The sequence below is a fragment of the Papio anubis genome, chromosome 6, assembly GCF_008728515.1.
Source record: "Papio anubis isolate 15944 chromosome 6, Panubis1.0, whole genome shotgun sequence".
NCBI lineage: Eukaryota > Metazoa > Chordata > Mammalia > Primates > Cercopithecidae > Papio > Papio anubis.
Genome location: NC_044981.1, coordinates 49,097,664 through 49,121,719, shown reverse-complemented (window position 1 = coordinate 49,121,719; position 24,056 = coordinate 49,097,664). Strand labels below are relative to the sequence as shown.

Here is a 24,056-nt window from a genome sequence, read left to right as displayed (position 1 = left end):
TTAAATGTCTTTAATAAATGACATGGTGGGCCTGGGTGCGGTGGCTCACACCTGTAATTCCAGCATTTTGGGAGGCCAAAGCAGGTGGATCACCAGGAGTTTGAGAGCAGCCAGGCCAATATGGTAAAACCCTGTCTCTACTAAAAACACAAAAAATTAGCCGGTCATGGTGGTTGGTGCCTGTAATCCCAGCTACTCAGGAGACTGAAGCAGGAGATTCGCTTGAACCCGGGAAGTGGAGGTTGCAGTGAACTGATACGGTGTCACTGCACTCCAGCCTGGGCGACAGAGTGAGACTCCAACTAAAAAAAAAAGAAAAGAAAAGAAAAGAAAAGAAAAGACATGACCATGATGAATGGTAGTATGGGAGCACAAAGGAGAGAAAAGAAACAGTTTAGAAAATTAGAGTTGTCTGCAAACGGCAAAATTGTAAACATGAACTCCCAAGATTCCTCATCCAAATCCCTGGGACTGGGAATATAATGTGATATCACACTTGTGATTATATTACCTTAGATGATAAACATTTTGTAAATAAAATTATGGCTATTAATCAGTTGCCTTCAAATTAATCAAAAGAGAGATTAGCTGGGCGGGCACGATCTTATCATATGAGTCCTTTCAAAGCAGGGATATTTTTTTTCCCTCTGGCTGGTAGAAGAATAGAAAGTCAGAGAGATATTTGTTGGTTGGATGCACTGTTGCTGGCTTTGAACACAAAGGGTACCATGTGACAAAGGCCTGAGAGTGGCCCCTCAGAGCTGCTAACAAGCCGTTACAGCCAGCAAAGAAATAAGTACTTAGTCCTACAACCAAATTAATAGATTTTGCCAACCATCTGCCTGAGACTGAAAGTGGATTTTTCCCTAGAGCCTCCAGAAAGAGCCCATCCCGGCTGCTACCTTGAGTTAGCCTTATGAGTATCTAAGCAGAGAACCCATTTGAGCATAGATGAGCTTTTGATCTATAGAAATGTGCACTAATAAATGGATTTTGATTTGGGCCACTAAGCTTGTGGTAATATGTTATGCAGCAATAGAAAATGAATACAGCTCTGTTGAATTGGTGACTTTTGAGCTGATTGAATCATTAGTAGGAGCTGGATGGTGATGGTGGAATATAATGTTCCAAGCTGAGAGAACCATATTGGCAAAGTCTTAGGTTCTGATGAGTTTTAGGAATTCCAAGAAGCTTAATGTGGCTAGACAACGGACTGTGTGTGGTGGGGAGGGGATGATATGGGGGAAACAGGGAAGCAAGATAAAATTGAAAGGGACTGGAGAAGAGAGCAAGGCCAAGTCAGAATGATATATTGTCAATTGTATAGAAGTTTGACTTTGTCATAAGGGCAATAGCAAGCCATGAAGAGGATTATTTGTGATGTGCAAATCGTATTCGCTTCTTACAATAAATCTCTCCAGTGAGGAGAATGGAATAAAAAGCAGGACTGGAGGCAGAAAGTCCAGTTACGAGGCTATTGCAGTAATGCAATCATGAGTTGCTAGTGCCTGGAACTAAGTGGTTGGCTATCTGATAGTCATTCACTAGGTCCTGACAAATTAATCACTTTATTTATTTATTTATTTTGAGACAGAGTCTTGCTCTGTCACCCAGGCTAGAGAGCAGTGGCGTGATCTTGCCTCACTGCAACCTCTGCCTCCCAGGTTCAAGAGATTCTTGTGCCTCAGTCTCCCGAGTAGCTGGGATTACAGGTGACCACCACCACACCTGGCTAATTTTTTTTATTTTTAGTTGAGATGAAGTTTTGCCACGTTGCCTTGGTTGGTTTAGAACTCCTGAACTCAGGCAATCCCCACGCTTTGGCCTCCCAAAGTGCTAGGATTACAGGCGTGAGCCACCTCACCAGGCCAATTTAATTTATTATAATGTTTTATATGAATTTGTCAGAATCTAGTGATTAACTATAAGAGAGGATAGAGATAAGGTTAGTTAAGATGACTCACAAGTTTCTGTCTTGTGCAACTGTATGGAGTTGTCTTTCACAGAGATAGAAAATTTGAGACGTGTAATTGGTTGAGGGAGGTTGATTAGGATTCCGTATTTTAATGTGTGTTGAGTTAGAAGATGCTGTTTTTTCATAAGATGATAATAACCATTGAAAATGGACAACATGGATCTAGAATGCAGGAGAATATTATGGATTTATAATTCATTAGCGTTGTGCTAAGACAGGCAAGCTACAGTAGTAAATAGACCCTTCTAGCCTCCCTCATCTCGATTTCAGTGGCTTAAAATAATAGATGTTTAGGTCAAAGTAATGTGTGCTTCTTCTCCATGTGGCCATTCAGGATCCAGATCCTCTCTATCTTATGTCTCTGCCATCTGTAAGACAGTGGCTCTCAACTAGGAGTGATTTAGCAATGTCCGGAGATAATTTAGCTCCTTATAATTGTGAGGGATGCTACTGAAGTCTACTGCATAGAAACCAAAAATCTACTAAACATCCTGCAACACACAAGATAGCTCTCATAATAAAGAATTATCTGGCACCAAAATATGCCAGATAATTCTTTATCAATAGTGCCAAGGTGGAGAATCCTTGCTCTGAACTTTATCATATAACTCATGTAGAAGAGGACAGAACACAGAGAAAAGTGCATGACTGATTTTTACTGGTAAATCCTGGAAGTAGCAAGTATCACCCCCACTCTTCCTCTAGAGATAACTTAATCACATGGCTACAAACAGCAAGAAGTTTAGTCTAGGTCAGAGACTGGCAAACTATGGCCCTGAGGACTAATCCAGTCCACTGCCTATTTTTGTAAATGATGATTTATTGGAACACAGTCATTGCCATTTGTTTACACATTGTCTATAGCTACCTTCATGCTACATCAGCAGAGTTGAGTAGTTGCAACAAAGACCACATGGCCTGCATAGACTAAAATATTTACTATTGGGCCCTTTATTTTTAAAAAATTGCCAACCTCTCATATGGGAATATACGGCAGGACAAAGGAAAAGTGGACTTTGTTAGATGACGATTGGTCTCTGCCACAAGAAAAGACATGTAATTGAAATTATGGTTGGACATTATGTTGCCCAGAGAGATGGTGAGAAAACAAAAGACAATATTTAAACCCACAGTTAGGATTTATTGACAGTAAGACATCATGACTGAACTTGGAAGGAAGACTAAACATAAATTTATATCATACCTCAGTGCCTGTTTTCCAAATAGCTCTTGATATAAAAAAAGATTAAGGAAATGCAATATTAAAGAATAGCTTTGAAAACTTACACTAGGTTCTAACTGGCAATAACCAACATGGCCACATTAAACTTTTTTTCTTCTGACCTTATGGGGATTTATTCAGTTATTTCAATTTTTCTTTTTTCTTTTTTTTTTTTGTTTTTGAGACAGAGTCTCGCTCTGTTGCCCAGGCTCACTGCAAGCTCCACCTCCCAGGTTCGAGCCATTCTCCTGCCTCAGCCTCCCGAGTAGCTGAGACTATAGGCGCCCACCACCACGCCCGGCTAATTTTTTGTATATTTAGTAGAGACGGGGTTTCACCGTGTTAGCCAGGATGGTCTCGATCTCCTGACCTCGTGATGATCCGCCCGCCTCGGCTTCCCAAAGTGCTGGGATTACAGGCATGAGCCACTGTGCCCAGCCTTCTTCAATTTCTCTTAAGTGTCTTGGTCTTATTAAATTATGATGCAGATGAGAAGTAGCTGAAATAGATATTTTACTTGTGTAGCAGGTATAAATGTTTACCAATTTGGATATATGAGAAATGTCACTTTATTTTCTATAATGTGACTTAATTTCTATTTTTGAGCCTTCATTTGGAAATGTGGCCAAAATTAGCTCTCAGTACACTCAGGGTCTCCTTGGGTTACGTATGTGTCCCAGGGTTGCATTGGGGAGGGCTTATGTAGCACCAGACATGGAGGAACATCTGGCCTAGGTCTTCATCTGTTGATGCTGGCTTCTATATTTTGTGATGCTATGGCTGGAAGTCTGCCAACTACATTTCTCATAACCCTTTGCAAGCTGGATTCTAATTAGGTTCTGCAATGGGGCACATGTGGGAAGTGGAAGGAAGAAAGAGGGGAAAGGATGCTCTAGCATATTTCCAGTTCCAGCTATCAACCCTCCAGCAGAAGAGGTAGGTTAAGGCTCCAGCCTCCAGCTTCTTTTGCACTCCCAGCATTAGGACCCTCTACCCTCTCAGAAGATCCACCAGCATTAATCTTGAGATGGGTTCTCTCAGAGAGAGGTTCAAGTAACACCCATGGGTAGGGGCGTGCTTGCTTCAAAGTTCCTACATTCAAGTAACTTTACTTCCTTACTTTTGTTCCCCCATTTCTGGGGATGGTAGCTGCTTTTCCAATTACGAGTATTTGGGTGACTCAGTGTCCATTTTTGCTCTTTCAGCCTTCTAACACTTATTTAACTTGTTCTCTTTGAAATCCCTGAATAGGTGGAAGGTCTGAATTCCTGTCTGGTCTTTGATTGGTGTGTCTCAGGTTTTTCTTTCGTATTCTTGTTTCCAACCTATGAGGACTCTGCATACTTGCCAGCTATCTGGATTGCTCTCCGGTGAACCTGAAATATTCAAGTGCTGCTTCCTTTGTTCCTCTTGCATCCACATCATGCTAGTCTGTCCCTGCCATCTTGAAATAAATAAACTCCTTAGGAGAAATGTGAGGCTGTCTGAGTGCCACCTGCCTAGATGCATATCACATAGACAGCTCTTTGCTTCTGTACTGCGCTGGGCTTTCTTCCTCCCCTGGGCTTTTCTCTGGGATGAGGACATAATTCCTCCTCTATAAGATTCACACCCTAACCTCACCCCGAGGACATGACCCTATCTCAGAGGTGCAGTGCTACACTAAGCTTTAAAAAAATTATCCTTTGGCTGGACGTGGTGCCTCGCGCCTGTAATTCTAGCACTTTGGGAGGCCGAGGGGTGTGGATCACCTGAGGTTAGGAATTCAAGACCAGCCTGGCCAACATGGCAAAACCGCTTCTCTACTAAAAATACAAAAATTAGTCAGGCGTGGTGGCATATACCTGTAATCTCAGCTACTCAGGAAGCTGAGGCTTGAACCCAAGAGGCGGAGGTTGCAGTAAGCCGAGATCGCACCACTGTACTCTACCCTGGGCGACAGAGCGAGACTCCGTCTCAAAAAAAATAAATAAATAAATCTCCTTCTTCTTTGCTCTTTCCCCAACCACCTGTGGATTCTTTTCTGGTCTCCAGTGTGTGTGGTGTTGTCAGGCAGCTTTGGGGGCAGGTGGAAGTAATAAGGTCCTGACCGAGATGCTTTTAAACCTCAAGTCCCCTCTAGAGCCTAAGATTTTGAAACTAAAAATTTTTATGAAAGTTTCTTTAAAAACTTTTGTTGCCTGCATTCTTCTGGGTCACATTCCTTCCCTGAGGCAGTAAAGGCAACATGTTAGCTGCCCCAGAATGTAGAAGGAAGGGAGGAATATCCAGAAATACAAGGTGTGCCTGTTAGTTTTCAAAATAGCTTACTGCCTCAAATGTTTTTAAGTCTCCTAGAATGCTAAAGCTCCTTTTCCCTGGTCTCTAGCTTCCTGTTTCCCTGATCATAACTCTCTTCCTCAATTTTTCACCCTTCCATCTCCCCCCATCTCCTGTTTCCTAGATCCTGGTCTGGCTTGTGCTGGGCACCCTGTGTGTATTTTCATCATGACACATACCATATTTGAATAGCTATTATCTTCATAGGAGATTATGAGAAGCTTGACATTAATAAAAATATTCTATTTCACTCTGTATCTTCAGTCTCTAGGATGAAGCCTGTCATAGAAAGGGTACAATAAGCTGAAGACAAACTGATCTCTAGATAAAAAATGATTTGTCCAAATTCTAAGTATGAAAGACAGTAGCTAATATTCACCTAGCACTAACATGCCCCCTTTCTGCTCTAAACAGTTTAGATACACCAAGTCTTTGATTCTGACAGTAATTCTGTGAGTAGGTATCTACTATCATGCTCATTTTGCAGATGAGAAAATGGAGGCACACAGAGGTGTGGCAACTTGCTCAGAATCACACAGTAGCAAGTAAGAGAGCCTTGATTTGAACCAGGTAGTGGTTTCTAGTTCATACTCTTAGACACTAGGTCATGACACCTCTCACATATTGACTTGGCTTTTGTAAGGAAATGACACACTCATTGTGTAAATAATTCAGATATGTATATATATTTTAAAATTCCACTGTTCTAAAATGCTTCCAAAGAGGCATAGAAGCAAGAAAATATAGGAAAATGTTTTGTACTACCTTACTCATTATTAACAAGAATAGTTTATTGTCACATTTATCTTAAAAGTGCTAAGTGACAGAGGGTTGAACTCTTATCACTGTCACACTTGGATCAGGGTACTCATAGGTCCTAAAGGGTCATATTTTGTTATAGACATTGAAGAGAATATATTCTCAAAAAATGGGGAAAAAAAGGAACTGAAAAGCCGGGAAGGATTATCTCTATTTTTAAGGCATCTAAAAAGAAGGCAGAAGAAGAATAGACGAGGCATCTTTGCAGTGCTCTGATCTTTCCAGAGAAGAAAAATAGAGAGTCATTGAATTTTCATTAATTTTTCTACAGCCAGCACACTTAAGTCAAATGGTAACTCTGATGACATATCCATGATAGTTGCATTAAATGAATTATTGAAACAGTCTTAAAATAAGCATATCTTTGTATAAAAGTTTGACTTATTTCATTAAGTTTTAAATATAAAACTGTTATGCTGTCATTAATTTGGGGTAAGTATGAGAGATTTGAATATATTTTCTGGGGAAGTAATAGTTTATCTGAAAAAATATTTCCATTATTTATCATAATATTAAAAATCAGAAAGTTTTTTTCAAGCTATCTTCTTTTATTTTTTATTTATTTATGTTTTTTCTTTCCTTTTTTTTTTTTTTTCTAAGTCTTGCTCTTGTCACCCCAAGCTGGAGTGCAATGGTGCGATCTTGGCTCACTGCAAACTCCATCTACCAGGTTCAAGCGATTCTCCTGCCTCAGCCTCCCAAGTTGTTGGAATTACAGGCACCTGCCACCACACTCGGTGAATTTTTGTATTTTTAGTAGAGAAGGGGTTTCACCATGTTGGCCAGGCTGGTCTTGAACTCCTGACCTCGTGATCCACCCGCATAGGCCTCCCAAAGTGTTGGGATTACAGACGTGAGCCACCACACCTGGTCCAAGCTATCTTCTTTTACTATAAACTATAATAAAGGTAATAACTTCACTTTTGTTGAAATTCTAATACCTAACTAGTATTGTTTATTGTTCCATATGAAATATATCTATTTGAAACCAATGTGTCATCTTGGAAATATTTTCTTATTCAAATAAAAATAATTATTCATAAATTACAATGGAGGAAGCAAACCAGATTAAAGCACTGAGTACTGAAAAAAAAATCACAATTAAAAGGTCCTTTGGCCCATTTTGGACAAAGAACACACACACATTCATTTATTCATTTATTTAAAAAGTGGTGAGTACCTATTATATACAAGGCAAAAATTGGTATGTTAACAATGTCTATTAGAATATGATAATGATTCTAAACATGACCAGTCCATCAATTCTTTTATATCCTAATGGCTGGTTAAGTTAAAAGATGGGTGCTGTCCATTTAAGGCTCTTAAAACACCCAACATCCTGGTAAATAATATGCACTGTAGTTATATTTTTGTTTCCAAGGCTAATAAGTAATAACATCCCATTGAGGTGTTTAGAATCCCAACTAGTCACAGGTAAAGGTGAAAAAGTAAGCTGGTAATATAAGCCAGATCTAATTTTTTGTCTGCTTATTGTTGAACATTTGACATGGTATATAACTACATAAAGTACCTAGCAGATATGCATATCAAAATGCCATATTAAATACATATGTATTGTTAATAATAAATAGAATAAAAGCAAGTTAATGTGGAAATTTAATTGAGGAAGTAGTCATCCACATTATCTGTACATAACTTTCCTACTACTTATTAAACTGAAATAATGATCATTTTTATTTCTTGTGTATATTTTACAATATGGGAAATTTCATGTAAGATTAAATCATATATTTTGTGAGAAAATTTGGAGCTGCAGCAGAATTTTGGCTTTATTCTGTTTTATTTCAAAAAAACTTTAAGCCATGAATAATAGAAAAATTTTAAAAATGGAACTAAACACATGAAATCACAATTCATTATTTCATGTTTCTTTATTTTAAGCTCTTCTATTATGGAATTCCTTAGTAGTGTTTTCTGTTAATTAAATTTAAGCTAGGAAATTTAATTTTTCATTGGTATGGTTCTACTTTTCTGTACAAGATTGAAGATCAAGGTCAAATAATTTTTAAGAATTATTGTTAGGTAAAAATAGTTTTTGTGATCTCTACATGAAAATTCTTGAGCTATTTCCCCTCAATTAAAAATAATACTAATATTTCCATGGGGTTATAATATGATAGAGGCTTTTAAAAGGTAATTAAATATGTTAATGAGAGGAGAATGTTTTCATCTTAAACTAAGTGTCAGGAGTCCACACATTAATAAAAACATTCTTTTTTTCTTTTTACATAGACAATGACTTACATTTTTATTGGCCTAGAAGCTTGAGAATTGTTAACAGTAGAAAGGTTAGTACAATGTGATACCAATCAGGTTTCTTGACATGTTCAGGTTTATATGGACCAAACTTTCATTCAATTAGCCCCTTGCCTTTGCAGCCAGGAACCTCTCGTTTTCAGTGTCTTAACTAAAGGACAATGAAGTTATAAAAACAAGCTACGAAAAAAGAAAGCATCTTAAAAGCAAAAGTTTTCTCTGATCATTGTTTCTGTTTTCTTTATTGAACACAGACCTGAATGCTTTTGTGCCTCTAAAGGTTTAGAACACAGCCATCGGGCAGGTAGAAGAAGCACCAAAGCAGAAAAAGGAAGGCTCTCATCTTAACCATACAATCGTTGGCCACCAGCACTTCAAGGGGCCTCCCCTAGGTCCCTGTTCTCTTCTCCCATCTCTGAGAAGCAGGACTTCCCAGAAAGATCACTGTTCCTATTCCTATGCTTTTCCAGGCAAAACAATGCCACTGCTTTCCATCAGGAGCCCAACGGAGGCAAAGCTACTCTTTCCTATATCCATCCTGCCCTGACCCACTAAATGCAGTGGGTCTGTTTTCTTGAATTGCTAGGGTGGTGATGTGAAGAGAATGGATAGAAGAGTTCATCTCTTATCCCTTCAGTAATACACTTTTCCAGTATCTTCTTAGCTATTGGGGTGGGGTAAATGGACCTGGGATTGGGTGGGAATATCATAGATACGAGAAAGTTTCCTGGAATTTTTAAATACCACCAAGGCACTGGTAGTTAAGTGGGCGAGGGGTTATCAAAATTTTAGATCTGTTGTCAATTCACGGATTCATAACTGCCCTTTTCAGTTACCCAAACATTTATTAATAGACTGATTTCCAGATTGATCTATTTAGTGGAATGAGGCACTCTTCAGTTAAAGGGAGTTAAGTTGAAAGACTGGAGCTGTAAGTACTGGTGGTGGATTCCAGTTTGGTCATGCTTTCTGATCCCTACCTACATAGTTGGGTAAGAAAGTGCATCAGTTAGATGTGAAAAAGCATGTGCTGCCTCTCCAAAGTCCAGAAGTGCTTAAAAACTGTGGTGTATATAATTCAGACAATAAGTTACGTGCACAAAGGAGTTTATCATAACATAAAATTAAAAGGTGACAATTTCATCACACAGTTACACTGCTGTTTTCCTTTTTTTTTCTTTTTTTTTTTTTTGGTTTTGTCCTTTTTTGTTTCATTTTTCATTTCCATTTTTGTTTTTTATGGAGGATTGGGGAAAGGTAGAGATTTGGTCCACTGAAGATTAGTCACCCTCAATGATATATATATTAGAAAAAATATCAGCAGCAAGACTCTCTGGAAATAGATTCCGTTTGATGTAGCTAGTCTGTCTTTTCTGTTTTGCCCTCTTTCACAGCAGCCTCTGAAGTTTTCCGCAGGGGGGCTTTCTCCGAGTTGGCATGTCCTTGGCCAGAATCTGCTGCTCCGCCGTTTTTATGAGTAGTGTGTTTTTCCAAGTAGTTCAGCATTTCACTGAGAACTGTTTGGAAAGTGCTTAGAGCTGCACATATTGCCGGAGTCCCAAAGCCATGAGTGATCAAACTGGAAATGAGAAGTGACAGGAAAAAAGAGATGAATGATTTGCAGTATCCTGTGAAATAGCAATTCCCTCCATATAATTCAGAACATTCAATTAAACAGGTATTTATTGTGTTCCTAAATGATGCTAAGCATTGTGGAAGATACAGCACAGTTGAAGGTATTGCTCTTGACTACAAAAGAAATATAGGACCCGTTTGGAAGACTTGCCATTAATAGAGTTGATATGCACTAATTATTACCAAGTCTAAATATTCAACACATGACTTGATTCTCTACCTCATTGAGAAGTAGCTAGAGAACACACCTTTAGATTCCATGTGTGGAAACATCTTGCTTTCAAGAATGCCCTATATGGCATAGACTATACATGAAGAAATCATAATTGGCTGAGTGTGCCTCATGGCTAGCTGTCCCTCTGACTTCATTCTCCTTTTCCATAGTAATGCACTTTTATCCAGGCATATGGCCATCCAGATGGAGACTACATTTCCAAGCTTCTTTTGCAGTGAGTTTTGGACATGGGACTTAACCTACCCACAATGTAACATAAAGAGAAGTGATACATGCAGTTCCCACTTGCTTAAAAGGGTAGCTATGCCCTATGTAGATAATCACTTAAGTGGCAGGGACAAAACAAGATAGAAGGAAACGATTCATCTCTAGACTCCTAAATGAGAGAGAAATAAAACCCCGTCTTATGTAAGCCACTCAACATTTAGATCCCGGAAACTAACTAACTAATAACAAAAACTAATAAGCAAATGTAAGGAATGTTATGGCAGCCTCAGCATAGGTAGTTCTTCCAACCATGACAAATGTCATCTTTGGTTGAACAAACACATAGCTGTAGATTTATCTTTTTGTGAGCAGAAGCTACCCAGATTGTTCACTTATGTTAACTGTCCTGAAGTGACACTCTGCCAGTTTGCTTCCCATGTCTTGTAATAATATAGAAAAACATCCTTGTCACATAGTATGCCCATGTTATAATATATATACAACATTGTGCATATGTGTATAGTACGGTTAATAAATAAAGCAATTAACTGCTTAAGTCCTAGTTTGTAACTGTTATTAGGACATTAGTAGTTTTTAAATCAGATAGTACCACCCTTCATAATACTTTAGCTACCTATAGTTATCTTTCTTAAGTTACATAATCTTTAACAGCAAAAATAATAATATTTTATAATAATGCAAATGAAGGATTTGGGGTTTAAGGCAGCCTATTAATATGCCTCAGTTGAGGTAATAGTAGGATCCACCATGTGGGGTTGTTGTTTTTATTCGTCTACGCAAAGGGCTCAGGAGGATGCCACTTCTAAATGAAGTCTTCGATAAATGATAGAGATTGTTGGCTGGATATATTTTCTGGGTAGAGGGTAAAATTTCTGCATGTCCCTCCTTATTCCACAGGTTGCTACCATCTTTCTTCTGAATATATTACAAAGTTTTCCCTGTGCCTCCATCATAGTTAACATACATTAAAAAGAAAAAAGGAAATTCCAATCTCTGATTATGTAGGAAACAAGAATGGCCAGTGCTTAAGCAATCATGTACACCAAAGTTTGTAGTGTAAGACATCATCACTGCTCAAGTACTATATCCACACCTCTGCTGCAAGAAATTGCATTGCCAAGCAGGAAAAATAATTTAAGCTATATTTCTACAATGAGACAACTAGAGGGGAAGTCAAATAATTGGAAATTTATCTGGGATCTTGGACAACAAATGGAATTGTTGGAGTGGTGGAAGAATTAATCATGGTGATGCCCACAAAAAGAACTGGGTAAAGCCAACCATTAATGTCCAGATGTTTGGCCCCAGGCACAAATTGTCTCTTTTCTCATGTTTTATTCCTATTTAGAGCTTCTTTTTTTATTTTCTTCTATATTGGTATGTCCTCTTTGTTGTGACTCACTTCTTCATCTATAGCAGAATATAAAATATTATTTAGTTTCACTGGGTATTATTGAAGTTAATATCTAATTTTTGAGTTCTGAACATATGTCAAGTCCTATTCTAAGTTTTTAAAATCTGTATCACTTCATATAATTCTAGTTACAACACTAAGAACTAGACAATATTATTTCCATTTTACAGACGATCTGAGTCCCAGAAAAGTTAAATAATTTGCCTGAGAAATGGGATATTCTGTACTTATATTCCTCCCAGGCTGAGGGTACATTTTACTCCTCTTCTCTGAGAAATCACATTTTCTTTAGGCAGTTTAACTCAGTTCCTCTGACTTAACTTTGTACTTGGGCAGCCTTGTTGGCTTGTAAAATCAGATGCTTTTTACTCACTTTCCTGTCTAGGAGCAGCGTTTTTAAAATCAAGCACAGGTAGGTAGTTATACATAAATGCTTTTATTATCCACTTTGAGAAAATAGCTGTTTCCATATTTAAAGATTCCTCTTAAGCTGGTATCACTTCTTGACTTTGTTTTTGGCTTTCTTGTTGCAAATATGGATCTGATCATTAGCAGTTTGCATTGTCATCTTTGCCTTGGATTGATAACCAAGTGTACCAAGTCCTCACATTGGCTCTGACTTTAGGCACTTTGTGATTTGGGGGAAGTTATTTAGCCTTGTAAAATGACAGTAGTCTAACAAGAACATCTGCTAGGTTCTTTCCAACTGTAAGCTTCAATTTAAGAGTTTAACATGTTTGGCCGGGCACAGTGGCTCACGCCTGTAATTCCAACACTTTGGGAGGCTGAGGCGGGCAGATAACGAGGTCAGGAGATCGAGACCATCTTGGCTAACATGGTGAAATGCTATCTCTAAAAAAACCACAAAAAATTAGCCGGGAGTTGTGGCAGGCGCCTGTAGCCCCAGCTACTTGGCAGGAGAATGGAGTGAACCTGGGAGGCTGAGGTTGCAGTGAGTCGAGATCGCACCACCTCACTCCAGCCTGGGCAACAGATCGAGACTCCAGCTCAAAAAAAAAAAAAAAGAGTATAACATGTTTATGGTGTTCTTAAAATCAAGGACATGGACAGAGGTTACAGAAGTTGAAAAACCACTTCAGGGCTGGGTGCAGTGGTTCATGCCTGTAATCCCAGCACTTTGGGAGGCCAAGGTGGGCAGATCATGAGGTCAGGAGTTCGAGACCAGCCAGATTAACATGGTGAAACCCCGTCTCTACTAAAAATACAAAAAAAAAATTAGCCGGGTGTGGTGGCATGTGCCTGTAATCCCAGCTACTCAGGAGAACCTCTTGAACTCAGGTGAGATCATGCCACTGCATTCCAGCCTGGGCAACAGAGCAAGACTTTGTTAAAACAAAACAAAACAAAACAAAAACAAAAAAATCCCACTTCATCAACAAAGAACTCTAAAATCAATTGTAGGATATTCAATATAAAAAAAGTCATCCTGACTTTCATGACCTTAAATGTCATCTTTCAATATGAAAAACATTATGTAAATTTTGTTAATTACCTTAATTTAACATTACCTGCATATTAAAAATATGCATAGCACACTGCACAGAATGATAATAAATGTAAGGCAGAGATTCTTTTCTAGCAGATTTCCGAGAAATTTATGAATCCCAATAATTAAAGTAATCTAATGTACTACAATAATGTAAAAAGAAGTGTGCAATCACAGTATGTTTTAAAAAGTTCTGGGAATATCATGCTATGCTTTTAGCCCCAGTCATTCCAGAAAAATAGGTGTGTATCTCATTCACAGTGACATACAGAAAAGGAGAGGGCTGGGTTCAGTGGCTCATGCCTGTAATCTCAGAGCCTTGGGATACCAACGAGGGAGGATAGTGTAAGCCCAGGAACCTGAGAGTACAGAGAACTATGATTGCACAATTGCACTCTAGCCTGGGCAACAAAGCAAGTCTCTGTCTCAAAAGCACACACAGAAAAAGGAGGGAGGAATAATGTAGAATCTTAAAAAAATTAAAGAAAAATAGAAATAGAAGGTCTGATTTTTGATTCTAGACAGAAAAAAAAAAAAGAAAAAAGACTAAGGTCACCTACAAGGTAACAAACTATAGTCAAATCTTCGAACTCTTTGATAATAGAGATGATTTTCACCTTTGGAAAATATTTTTCAGTTACAGGTTTAATGTTTAAGTTACCCTTGGCATTTGCACATAATTTCATCAGATTACTGACGAGAGCACATTTCACATGCAAATATCACCAGGGTTTAATAGCAGCCGTGATGGTTTGAAATAGGCAGTCAAAATATAGAAGTTATTTTAAATTCTAAATTCTAAAACTCTATCCTCAAAGAGGCCATGGAGATAATTTGCATTGTGTTAGATAAGTCATATCTACGCTACATTTGTAAAAGAATAGTGACTATAGAGAAGTCACAGGTCAGATCAGGTTTCTTAATGTTTCCCAAGTCGCCTTTCTTCACCCTATGTAATCATGTGCTCTATTACCTTATGTTGTAAAGTTTATCTCAAGTGTATTCCTTTTTAATACCCAAACATGACAGTTATTCCTATTTGTGTGTGTTGTGTGTCCTCCCTCTCTCAGCCAATTGAAATTCCACTCAAAGAAATTCACAATTTCTTTGATGATACTGATGAAAAAGGGATTAGTTTCCTTGTGCCTGGCTTAAGATATTGAAAAACAGCCGTGTTACTTCCAAAGGATAGAAACTTGCCAAAGTGATGAGAGGACTTAAATAAAATCTGGGGAGAAAGAAGTAACAATCCCCAAGCAAATGTAAAACTATAGCACAGAGAGAACAATGGGAAGAAAACAGGTGAGGCTAAACTCCCACTCACCAAGTGAGGAAGAGGAATGGGAATAACATTGGTGGCATCAGAGCATAACTGACAATCAAAGTATATCAGATTTTTACTTCAAGTGGTAAATGATGTCCCTCATAATAAAGACCATATATGACAAGCCTACAGCTAACATCATACTCAATAGTAAAACGCTGAAAACTTTTCTCTAAGATCAGGAACAAGAAGACGGTGCCCACTCTTACCACTGTTACTGCTATTTAACATAGTACTGGCAGTCCTAGCCAGAACTACTGGGCAAGAGAAAGAAATAAAAAGCATCCAAATCAGAAAGGAAAAAGTTCAGTTGTTTCTGTTTGCAGATGATATGATTTTAGAAAATCCTAAAGACTCCATGAAAAACTGTTATAATAAATGAATTCAATAAAGTTTCATGATACAAAAATCAGTTGCATTTCTAAGGAGTACCAATGGACTATGTGAAAAAAAGAAATTAAGAAAGCAATCTCATAGTATCAAAAGGAATAAATAGTATCAAAAAGAATAAAATACTTAGGAATAAATTTAACCACAGAGGATTCAAGATCTGTAAACTAAAAATTATAAGACACTAATGAAAGAAATTAAAGAAGGCACAAACAAATGGAAAGAGATAACCTGCGTTCATGGATTGGAAGCATTAATTTTTTTAAACGTCCATATTAAAACCAATCTATGGATTAAGTGCAACCCCTACCAAAATTTAAACAGCATTTTCACAGAAATAGGAAAAACAACACTAAAATTCATTGGGAACAACAAAAGACCCTAAATAGCCAAACCAATCTTGAGAAACAAAAACGAAGATAAAAATATCATGCTTCTGATTTCAAATTATATTACAAAGCTATAGTAATCAAAACAGTATAGTACTGGCATAAAAACAGACACATAGACCAATGGAACAGAATGAGTCTAGAAATAAGCCCTCATATATGTAGTAAGCTAATCTTTGACAAGATTTTAATGAATACATATGGGGAAACGATGGTCTCTTCAATAAATGATTCTAGAAAAACTGAATAGTCACGTGCCAAAAAATAAAATTGGATCCTTATCTTACACCATACACAGAAATGAACTTAAAATTGATTAAAAACTGAAATGTAATAAAAGACCTAAACTCTAAAGTTCCTAGAATAAAAAATAGGAAAAAATATTTTTGACATTGGTCTGGGCATTATTTTTGGATATGACACAAAAAGCACAGGCAACAAAACCAAAAATAAGTAAATGGGATTCAGTCAAATGAAAAACACTTCTGCACAGTAAAGGTAACAATCACAAAATGAAAAGGCAACCTACAGAATGGGAGAAAATATTAGCAAACCATACATTTGATACAAGAATTAATATCTAAAATATATAAGGAGCTCATGCAATTCAATAGGTAAAAAAACAAATAACCTGATATTAAAAATGGGCTAAGGACACAAACATACATTTTTCCAAAGATGACATACAAATAGATAGTAAGTATATGAAGAGATGCTCAACATCACTAATCATCAGTGATACACAAATTAAAACCACAATGAGATGTCATTTCACATCTGTTAGGATGGCTATTTTCAAAAAGCTGAGAGAGAAGTTGTGGTGAGGGTGTAGATAAAAGGGAACCCTGTACCAACCCTGTTGGTAGAAAAGCAAACAGGTGCAGCCATTATGCAAAACACTATGAAAGTTCCTCAAAAACCTAAACACTAGAATGACAACATGATCCTGCAATCCCTTTTCTGAACTCAGGAGGCAGAGCTTGCAGTGAGCCGAGATTGCACCACAACACTCCAGCCTGGGCAACAGAGCAAGACTCCGTATCCAAAAAAAAAAAAAGAAGTTATCACTGAAATGCTGCATGGATTTAGTAAGATATGTAATAAAGTAACTGCATTTCCTTTTACAAATGAGTTATTAGAGCAGTAGCAATATAATTGAATGCAAGATTTCAGCAATGCATCTAACAAAGTCTCCCCACATACTGTATAAAAAGTTGGAGGGGAGGAGGAGGGTAAGCTAGATGACAGCAAAGTAAGGCAAATTCACAGCTGATTGTACAATGACACCCAAAGTGTGGATGTAAGGGCAATTGTCAACCTTGAAAGATGTCTCTTGTGGCATGCTGCAAGTCTGTCATTAATCCCACTCTGCTGGACACGTTAATTAACAATGTGATTGAAGCCATCATAGATTTTTAGTTTAATGACTGGTATTAAAATAGAGAGGAAAGTTCCTGCATTGCATAACAGAACCAAAGTTCTGAAAAACCTTAATGTGATAGACAGCTTAATTGGTGGGCCAAAATCAATGATAGGAAATTTAGGGGAGATTAAGGAAAACATGTCTATTTGGGTAAAAAGCAAATTAGTGTTGTAATATACTAAGAAGGAGATGTGACTCAAGGGCTATTCATAGGAAAGAGCTTTACGAAATCAGTAAGTCTAAATTAAAAAGGCAAAGGTCAAAATTTGAGGTTTGGAGCATAGTTAGGCAGACTTAGAGACTACATCTACCTTGGACTATATTCTCATTCATTTTCTCTTTCTTTCTGTCTCTCTCTCTCTCTGTCTCTAACTAGATTACAGCTCAGTGATTTCATTTTCCTATTACTAATTTCACACTGAGGAGCAGAAAGGCTCTGACAACTTGACTGTGAACAATACCATCACCTGCTGAGAAAATTCAGACTAGTGTAGTTTATGGCACCTGATGTTAGGGAAAATGTAACTTATATTTAACAGTCATCTCCCTAATTTTATTCATGGTTTTAAAAGCTCCTATTTTGCTAGACCTCCCAATTAACATTCTCTAAAGTACCTTTCTTGCAACATAAAGCATCTCCTCAAATTGGCTCAGTTCAGGAAGGAGGTAACTGTTTACTGGATTCAGGGATGAAGCTCTACTTTTCCGTTTTCCTCTTAAGTGTCAGGTTTCTTCCCTAAGTGTTTACATTTCAATGATTGGAAGAACACCACTGGGTAGAGTAGCCATTTCTAGGGAGATTTTGCACTCGTGTGTGTAGTGTGTTTGTGTGTGTGTGTGTGCGCGCATATATGTGTGAAAGAGAGAGAAAGAGTGTGTGTGTACCTGTGGACTTGTATTGGTTTTGCCTTTTTATAAAATGGCATCTTCTTCTTGACCAGTGGCCTTGACCTGAATGTTTCACTGATACAGTCTGTAACTTTTTACATGGAAATGTATTGCAACCATTCAAACTGTATTCTCTAATGGTGGGTGTCAAAACTATAGAAATTGAGGCTCAGATATGAAAGAGAAGAGGTAGAATAGAGGGTGGAAGAAAAGAGACTGCTGTTGGAAAGAAAATATATTTTAATTCTTTCTTCTTTTTCCCTGTGTGGTTTTGCTAGTAGATGGTAGCAACAACCCATTTTTAACTTGGACAGTGTTTATACTTAGAAATCGCTTGACATTAATGACAAGGACCTATCAGAAAATTCCATATAATAGGAATTTCACAAACTTCTATTCGCTCCTTATAATCCCTGGTTAACTGCATTTCTTGCTCATGGTCAAGGCCTTACCTACATTTATCTTTAAAATCTCCAAAGCTTCAGTTCTTACTTAGAATGTAAGCCAGTATAGGATCCTGAATGTTAGAGGAATAAGAGCCATTTTACTTTCTCTAATCTAAGTAAGTATAGTTTACATTTCACTAGCTTAATTGTATGCTAGATAAATACTACAAAGCTGTGTCCATAGTTTTCTAATTGTCCTTCAGAAATGCTTTATCTTTAATTGATTTGTCTAAACTAATTTAAATTAGACCACTAAAGCAATTTTCTAAAACATAGCCTGAAGCAACCTTCTATGGAATCCTCTCCTGAATTCTTCCTATCTTGGCAAGAGTTGTGCCTGATATCCAGCACCTTTCTACCTACTACGCAAACATTGATTCAATATGTGTTATAAAGGAAATGAAAGTCTCTTTAGTATTTGTTGCTGAAGATTAGATCACTCAGTTGTGTCTGCCAGCCATAGATAAATTTTTCTAGCTTTCTTTTGGGGTACAAAAAGCTGGAGGTAATAGACACTATCGTGCTACAAACTAGAAGACTGAAAATCAATAGAAAATAGCCTGCCATCATCATTTAAGTAATTTGACTAAAAGCTAATTTATTTTGTAAAGTTTCAACTTTTTACCTGACAAAGCAAGGAAGCCTTTTTCTCCACTTTTTTTTTTTTTTTTTTTTTTTCTTTTTTGGTGTGTGTGAAGGTTGAAATGGTGTTTGGGTTATTATTCCTACTATTTTGTTATACTGCGTCATTCCAATGGGTGTTTGCTATCACTAATCTTTTGATTTCTAGAATAGCATACTGATGTCACTCAGTTCTGCTTTTTGCCCTCTGGGAAGCATGCAAACAGTAAGATTTAAATGCAAGACAAATCTCCTTTTCCTTTCCTCTGAGATTATTCAGTTACTACAGGCTTAGGTCCTAGTGCAGTCTATAATCTCACTACAGTGTTAGGTGGCCACCAGATAAGTGCCTTCTACTCATGAGAATAGCCCAGTAGAGAGGGAGTCCGGGGAACAGACCTTCAACAACAACAGCAAAGAATTGTAGGTCTTCTCTGCCCCACCTTACTTCCTCTCACAGTTCTCAGTATTAGACGCTTTATTTCTAAAGCAGCACAACTTCTAAATGTAGGCCATGAAAAGAGACCCTTACATGCTTGAGGATAAGCATGTAACTGAGGCTTATCCTCCAGAACTCAATGGCATCTATTCTTCGTAGCCTAAATGATTCAGAAAACAGAGGAAAGGTGAAACCAGTTGATGGTGCTTATTTTCTACATAGATTATCTTATCTCATGGTCCCAAGTACTTTTACAATGGAATTTAATTAAGATACACAATTAAAGTATCTAGTTCTCTGGTGGTGAAGAATCATTGACATCTACTCATTAAGCAAAGCCTTGACGACACTCCCAAATGTTCTGTGGTTTCTCAGCTGGTGGTTCTCAACCGTAGATGCATATAAGAAATCACTCACAAATCTTATTTCAAAAATAGTAATATATGGACCCCACCCCCAAGACTTTGATTTAATTGGTTTGGGATGAATCCAAAGCATCACTATTTTTTAAACAACCCTCATTCCATTTAAATGCAGAGAAAAAATTCAGTATGTCTCCTTAGGACCAAGAAATAACGCCTAACTATTATGTCTGCATTCCTCCTTGGGAAAAAGAGGATGATAAACTTCTACAGCATTTCCCACAAGACCTTCTGCAGAATCTTAGTGTTATGTAATGTTAATACATACTCTGAGATTTAAAAACAGTTTTCATGATCAAGTTTTAGAAACTGTGGCTAAGTGTTCCCTCCTTTCAAAAAGGGTTCTGGGAGTCTTTGGTATGCCAATATGTATTGTCATACTTCAAGATAGGTACAATAATTAGGGTTTCTTGAACCAAAAAACCCTTGACCATGAAACACTTTCAGAGAGCATCTCATAGGACTGACTAGTGCACTATGAAACTCAATTTGTGGAAGTATGTTTATGACTACCCCGAATCTCTGTCAGATTGGGAGATGTGTGTTCATCCACTGCCCTAAAGTCACATTCCTTCTGTTCTTCTCAATTACTTTGAGGTCCCAAAGGGGAATGAATGGGTCTTTGTGACTCCATTTTACCTCAGTACAGCTCAATAGCAAAGCAAGCTAAAATAAAATCATTGCACATACATTAGAAGAGACTACAATCGATTACATCCAAGTCAACTTCTTGAAAGTGATAACATTTGATGTCTCTACCATAATTTTTACATACGAGAATGGAGATTATAGGGATACATTAACCATCTTGTTACATTTCTCCCCATCAGACATATTTTCTATTTGGAATAGAGAAATGAAAATGCTAAGCTTTTTAAAATGGTTTTTATTGAACTGTTGATGTTTTAAGATGAATAAGTTGAGAAAACATAAAAAGAAGATATGAGATGATATAGAAACTCAGCATAAGTAATGATTTAAAATGAATCTGTAAATTAAGAATGGAGTAAAATATTATTGGTCTAGAAAGAACCTTAGAAATCACCCAGCTTAACTGCATTGATTCATGAACATGCAGAGGTCACACAAGTGAAATTCCTATTCTAAATTCACACATCTAGTTGGTAACCAAGTGGAGACTGAGTTAGGTCCCCTGACAATTAATCCTGAGTGCTTCCCACCATGCCATATTGTCTTTTGTCAATTTCTCTTCAGTCCATGGCTCAACAAAGATAGACAATATTTAAATAAAAATTAACCAAAACTCTTCCACAATGTATAAGTTCCCCAAAGTCAGTTATTCACACACGCAGTTATTACAGGGTCATGTTTGCAACTTTTAATTAGAAACAGTTACCTCTGGCTTCTATTGTTTTAACCACTAGTCTCCTATGTGCTAAATCTAAAAATCCATAAAAATGTCATCAAAAGCCCTGTAATTGATGCTTTAATGTATGTTCCTCCTGACAAAGATTCATTGCTTGAGTAAACTTTAGGCAGGTTTCTGAACCTTCTCCTAGTCCCATCTTTGCATTTCCTTGTAAAAATCCAGTTTTAGCAAGGAAGATCTCCCCCAACTCATATCTGCTGACCTTTGCTTTTGAGATTACAGATTTAATTGAAATTTCATTGTTTCTTTTCTCACACTAAAGAATGCTTAGTGAAGAAACTCGCCCACTGTTGATGACCTTCCCAGCCACTTTTCCATCTCAAGAAAATTTTAACAAAATAAAAACAAAAAACAATAACTATGCACACTTTAGGCTTCTTGGAGAAAACAAAACATGCTCACGCTTGACTAGAGACAAACATCTGCTCTTCAGCATGTTGCCAAGAACAGAGCAATCAGAAAATACCAGTTGAGTTGACAGTAAGGCGTGTCCTATGTGGAACCCTGAAGGAAATGGGAATGAATAACTCTTGAAGAGAAAACTAGGGAAGACATGAGAACTGCCTTTAGAAAGTGGGAGGGAACCAGGATGAAAGTAACTCTGAAAGCCTGCAAGAAGCGGGACATTGGGAAATAGAAGGAAGGCATTTCTAACAGAGTTGTCAGAGATAGAGAGCAGTCTATTATTGAGAGTTTCCAAGCTTGACATGGATAACTTCCAAGCTTGACATGGACAGAGATGTTGGAGCGAAGGTCTAAATGTTGAAGAAGAGTAGGAAATGTTAGAGGCCTTCCAACACTGAGAATCATTGAAGAAAATTTAATCACCAGCAAGCACATAGATGTCTGGGACTGCCTATACATTCCTTATTTCCCAAGGCAGTAGTAAGAGGGTATATTTCTAAGAGGGTAGGCTGTCAGGATAATTTATGAGTTAAATAGGATAATTAAGCACATTGATCATTTTACTTCCCTAGTCCATCACCCAATTAAAACATCATGGCCCTGAGAATGAACCAATGGAGAATATACACAGGACTCAACTGAGATATTATTGTAATCTACATTTATTTACATATATTGATTGCATGCATACTATTCACTAGGTACTATGGATAAAAAGAAGAAATTTCCTTATTTCCCCAGGTAAATTACCAGTATGCTTAATCTTCTATTGTAGCACCACTCTTGTATATTATAAGCCTATATATATCTATATAGAATAATTATATCTATATTCTACATATATAGAATAATTATATATTCTCTCTCTCTACATATATATATATATATAATTATTCTCCATTTTAGAAGTTCTAAAGAACGGGATAATCCTCTAGTCATCTTTTCACTACCTGCCATTAACATAGTAGGAACAATAAATAATAATTCTACTAGAAATAACAGAAACAACAAAATTTCAGCCTCCCAAGGTACATGCTGAGAAAAAAAGTTTCCTCATTTTGTCAACAGGGTGTCTTCCCTGAACTGAGCCTTCAAGATAGTCTAACTTCTTTTTTTTTTTTTGAGATGGAGTCTTGCTCTGTCGCCCGGGCTGGAGTGCAGTGGCATGATCTCAACTCACTGCAAGCTCCACCTCCTGGGTTCACGCTATTCTCCTGCCTCAGCCTCCCAAGTAGCTCGGACTACAGGCGCCCGCCACCACGCCTGGCTAATTTTTTGTATTTGTAGTAGAGACGGGATTTCACTGTGGTCTCGATCTCCTGACCTCGTGATCCACCCGTCTCGGCCTCCCAAAGTGCTGGGATTACAGTCGTGAGCCACCACGCCTGGCAAGATAGTCTAATATCTTATTACACTGTCAAATGTGCTTTTGCTTGACTTCAGATTCAAGGAGATAATGAGAACATAAGAGACAAAGCGGGGAAAATTTTAAGATTTCCTGAAATCTCAAAGAGGGAAACTCTTAACATTTCAAAAAAGTAGGACTCTGGGTTTCCATCTGAGCTGAGGCTACTCTGACCATGAAACCCCATGCCACCTTGGTCTAATTGCCACCACTATTCCCAGGAACTGTAAGTCTATGGGGTCTTCCACAGATGTCAATCAAATCTTTTCCCCCTTCTCGTTTGTGTTGTGGTGTCTGCTGTGCTCTCTACAACAATACACACTGTTGATGGTACTCAGTAAATTATAAATAATGAATAAGCCTGCCTTCTGTCATTTTGATGGAAACAAGAAGCTCTCCAGGCTGTGAATTGTGAGAAGGGTCACTACTATGCATACGGCTTCCCAGAACACACTGATATGTCAACTGCCATGGAAAACTAGAAGTAGTTATCTGTGCTTTGTCTGGACATATTAAATCTGCTGAAAGTACGCCACAGTTCTCAAGGCACCAAATTGGGCCAACCTCTAAGGTATATTTTTAAGTGGTCTGCATTGGGAAGGAGGTTTAACTAAATAAAATAGTAACACAAGTGATGTTATTAATTAGAGTATTCTCTATGCCTATCCAATTACACTCCCTCTTCATTTCTTTCCCAGCCAGCATTCAGTAAAAGACGGTGGAAAATCGTACTCTGACAATTGTCTGCTTTCAAAGTCAGATGTGATATGTCTCCTTTGTAATTCATCTTTCTCTTGAGCTTATGGTTCTATCGAAATTACAGTTGTCACTGTCAGCAGAAAATTTTAAAAGGGACACACTCGGCCCGGTACAGTTGCTCACA

The 24,056-nt window shown here is 37.6% G+C and overlaps 1 protein-coding gene across 1 annotated transcript in view; it reads right to left on the bottom strand.

The window, feature by feature from the left end:
- Window positions 1–7,120: 7,120 nt before the first annotated feature.
- TFAP2D (transcription factor AP-2 delta) overlaps window positions 7,121–24,056 on the bottom strand; it is a 58,345-nt gene continuing 41,409 nt past the window's right edge. Inside the window, exon 7 of the mRNA XM_021937363.2 lies at window positions 7,121–10,191. Within this exon, the coding sequence (XP_021793055.2) occupies window positions 9,972–10,191 (220 nt within the window). The 3' untranslated portion in view covers window positions 7,121–9,971. The remainder of the gene's footprint in view (window positions 10,192–24,056) is intronic.